Source organism: Gadus chalcogrammus, chromosome 21 (assembly GCF_026213295.1).
Source record: "Gadus chalcogrammus isolate NIFS_2021 chromosome 21, NIFS_Gcha_1.0, whole genome shotgun sequence".
Lineage (NCBI taxonomy): Eukaryota > Metazoa > Chordata > Actinopteri > Gadiformes > Gadidae > Gadus > Gadus chalcogrammus.
In genome coordinates this window covers 3,172,487-3,176,368 of record NC_079432.1, presented here as the reverse complement: position 1 = coordinate 3,176,368, position 3,882 = coordinate 3,172,487, and the positions used below count along the sequence as shown (strand labels likewise).

The window sequence follows — 3,882 nt, the reverse complement described above, 5'->3', positions numbered from 1 at the left end:
GTCCCGACTTTGTTTGAATACAAACCGGTTGGATACATAGTTGTGCTGTTGGAACAACTTTATTTCTTACTTCCTGTCACTAGCAGGAAGTCTGGATTCAGGCTTTGGTCATGATTAAAAAACCTAACCCTAACCCTAATTATGCACCATCCCTTTGCTCTGCATCTCTAATCATCAACACATGACGTTACAACTCATCATCACAACACTTTTGATTAGGTAAATCACATCTCAGAGGGGACTTACCTCTCAAAACTCCACTGTAAAATTCCATATTTATTTGACTGAGGTTCTGATGAGTCATAAATCGATTACTAATTCATGTGTGAAAATCTCTTCACGACTTTCACATATTTAATTTATTTTAACACTTGCAGAGTGGCGAAAAAAAGTGAAGTAAAACCAAGCTTGATTCAGATCTGGTGATTTGGGAACAGCTATGCAAAGGGGACATTTCTAATAAACAAAAAGACGTCTCAATTAAGACATATGATGATGTATCGGATGCACGCGAAACATCCTTAACCCCACCTTTCTTTTTTGAAAAGCTTTTAGCTCTTATCAGCTACTTCCCACTGAAGGACTGAGTCTGTACCGCATCAGGTTTCAATATTTCCTTCATCACTTGTTTGATGAAAGAATGAAAAGCCTCGATGACATTCAACATTTCACTCCTGCAAAAGGTTAGTGTGTTATGATACACATTTACATATTTTACGAAGCATGATGAAAAGAAAGAAAATTTGGTGATGAAAGCTATTACACAATACTTCATGGAGGGTCACTATAGTGACTGAGCATCACGTGTGCATGCAGCTAGACTGGTGAATGGTTTTGTAGATCCGTGCAACACAGATGAGTTAAGACATTATCCTGGATGTGCACAACGAATATGATCTGAATAACTAAAATAAGATCATCTTGATAAAAAAAACGATCATCTAATATTAAGCATTTGTAATCACGAGGAAATACTTTAAAAAAGGAATTACTCCTACATGAGTATTAGGCCTATACCCTCATTGGTTTGCAAGACCTGTTTAAAAATATGGCTCCATAAAAAATGAAAAAAATTGTGTGATGCACAATTGTATGTTTGTATACACTTATTCCTGAACCCATCATGCCAATAATATATTAGATTTCTCTCTATAATAAAGAGTTAATGAACTTGTAATGAAGGCCTATGTCATGAAACGGGCCTACAACGTTAACTCATTCATAGCCTGCTACACGTGCTACCGAGGACACTACACACACACGAGCATCTCTTTAAGTCACACAATAAGTGTGATATTGTCAGCATGCCACAACACAATCAACAGGCCTACAGCAGGTGATGTCTGACCCAGGGTCTGCAGGTGAACCGTGCTGGAGCAGGGGCTACTCGTTGAATCATGGCCTACCTGTTGAAGCAGTACTCGCAGTAGCTGCCCCTCTCCTTGGCCGACAGCACGAAGGAGTACGCCGGGCAGGAGAAGATAAGCTCGCCGACCTTAAAGGGTTTGGTGACCCGGAGTCCTCGCCCTTTTCCCGGGCTGTCGAACCTCTCCACTCCCTGGATGGTGTCCTTCATATTCCGTTCTTAAATTCCTGCCTTTCCTCCTGAATGGGATTATTCCACGTGTGGCAGGGGGATTGTTGCGATGACTCGACAGCAACGTCGAGGGTCGGCGTGGGAGAAGGCGTAGAGACCCCTCTGGGCGCGTCAACCGGAGTTAAAGTCATACATGGTAGGTGGAGAGGCGTGGCGATCAGCGATCTGACCAGCACCAGCTCCAGCATCAGCTCTGGAAACATAAGCGCAATATTGTCTATTGTTGATGACAATAGCCCTGGTAACCACATTTAGATGTCTTTATTGGGTTTATTAACATTGAGTACCCAAACGTTTTAAAAAACTTTTATTCTTTATTGCCGATCGCCTTGCTTGGGAAATTCTTCCAAATTCTAAATTGATTGTCAATGAAGCGGTTAGAGAAACACAACACTGCTCTCTAGTGGCGGTGGAAGGATGATACAGGCAAAGCCGCCGGCGGCGATGATAGAATATGCATGTCCATTCCCTGAGCATTTTTTTTCAGGGCTACCATACCAACATATTCCAGACATATCGATATAAAGAGAAACGATTATCTGTCATATACACTTTAATCCTCCTTCTCCTTTTTTTCTAATTTCTTCTTCATGTAATTAGTATTATTATTAGCAATACTAATGCAATGCATACAGTTTTTGTTGTTGTTAGCGTCAATAGTCCTTGAGTGCCAAATTACTGTAATGAGGTCAGTTTCCGCGTCTGTTAGAGTGCGCCATCTTCTGGATGTTATCTGTAATTGCACTTTATCCGACGTCCATCCGACCGTTGTCAACCTCATTCCAGAGCACCAGGGTGACCCTATACAACCTACCTGGCCCAGCCACTTGGAGCTGTTATCCATGTCCCAGCCAGCCCCTGACTGGTGGAAATGCAGTAGATTCAGGGTCAAGTAATTTAGAATATTTCGTAAACACACATGCCCGTTACAGGTACACACCTACACAGGTACCTACACAGGTACACACTATTTGAGCACACAAACACACACACATACACAAACACACACACACACACACACACACACACACACACACACACACACACACACACACACACACACACACACACACACACACACACCCAGACACACACACACACACACACACACCCACACATACACACACACACACACACACACACGCACGCACGCACACACACACACACACACACACACACACACACACACACACACACACACACACACACACACACACACACACACACACACACACACACACACACACACACACACACACACCGAGGTGAAGATTTGTACCTTGCGTGTATCCGAAGGCATTATCCAACCTTGCCCTAGTTTCCACTGATTTATCATAATTCCCCCCCCCCCCCCTCCATCCTCCCCTCGCAGTCTTTCAATCTAAAGATTTGTTCCTCCTCATTTTTTAATAACACGGAAGCAAGGGAGTCATGTCCAGTGAGGAGATTACCTTCTCCTCTCCACATCCCCGTCTTGATTACACCGGAGGATCCAGATGATTTGATTTGGAAGGAACACCATCAACTCCACCTCTCTGCTCCGCATCCCTTTAACATCTCACCCAACATGATGACTCCTTGCTCTGTCCAGGACCTGAGGGAGTACTAGAGAGAGAGAGAGAGAGAGAGAGAGAGAGAGAGAGAGAGAGAGAGAGAGAGAGAGAGAGAGAGAGACCTAGAGAGAGAGAGCGAGAGAGACCTATAGAGAAATGCGGGAGAGAGAGAGAACTAGAGAGAAAATAGAGAGAGGGATAGAACAAGAAAGAGAGAGAGAGAGAGAGAGAGAGAGAGAGAGAGAGAGAGAGAGAGAGAGAGAGAGAGAGAGAGAGAGAGGGGGAGAGAGAGATAGAGAGAGAGAGAGAGAGAGAGAGAGAGAGAGAGAGAGAGAGAGAGAGAGAGAGAGAGAGAGAGAGAGAGAGAGAAAGAGGGGGAGAGAGAGATAGATAGGGAAAACTGTGTGTTTCTGTGTGTGTGTGTGTGTGGGGGGGGGGTGTGTGTGTGTGTGTGTGTGTGGGTGTGTGTGTGTGTGTGTGCACTCGTGTGTGCATGTGTGTTGATGTGAGTGAACGAAAGAGGGGGGTGGATGAAAGGATTATAATTTTCGATGAAGGGAAATATTAATAAGAAATCCTAAGTAGATTTAGTTCTCAAGGAAACCCTGTTAGGACAAATCAACAGAGGAAGAGACACGACTAAAGTATTAAACTGATACCAGACTGAACCGGTCGGGCTGAGGAGGAAGACATGTTGTTTGTTGGTTTCAATATCTACCCTGAGGAGACAGT

At 43.9% G+C, this 3,882-nt stretch overlaps 1 protein-coding gene across 1 annotated transcript in view; it reads right to left on the bottom strand.

Moving 5' to 3' along the window:
• The window catches only part of LOC130374549 (N-lysine methyltransferase SMYD2-A-like), a 12,689-nt gene extending 10,977 nt beyond the window's left edge, over positions 1–1,712 (bottom strand). The window contains exon 1 of the mRNA XM_056581374.1: positions 1,407–1,712. Coding sequence (XP_056437349.1) covers positions 1,407–1,576 — 170 coding nt within the window. The 5' untranslated portion in view covers positions 1,577–1,712. The remainder of the gene's footprint in view (positions 1–1,406) is intronic.
• Positions 1,713–3,882: the final 2,170 nt, after the last annotated feature.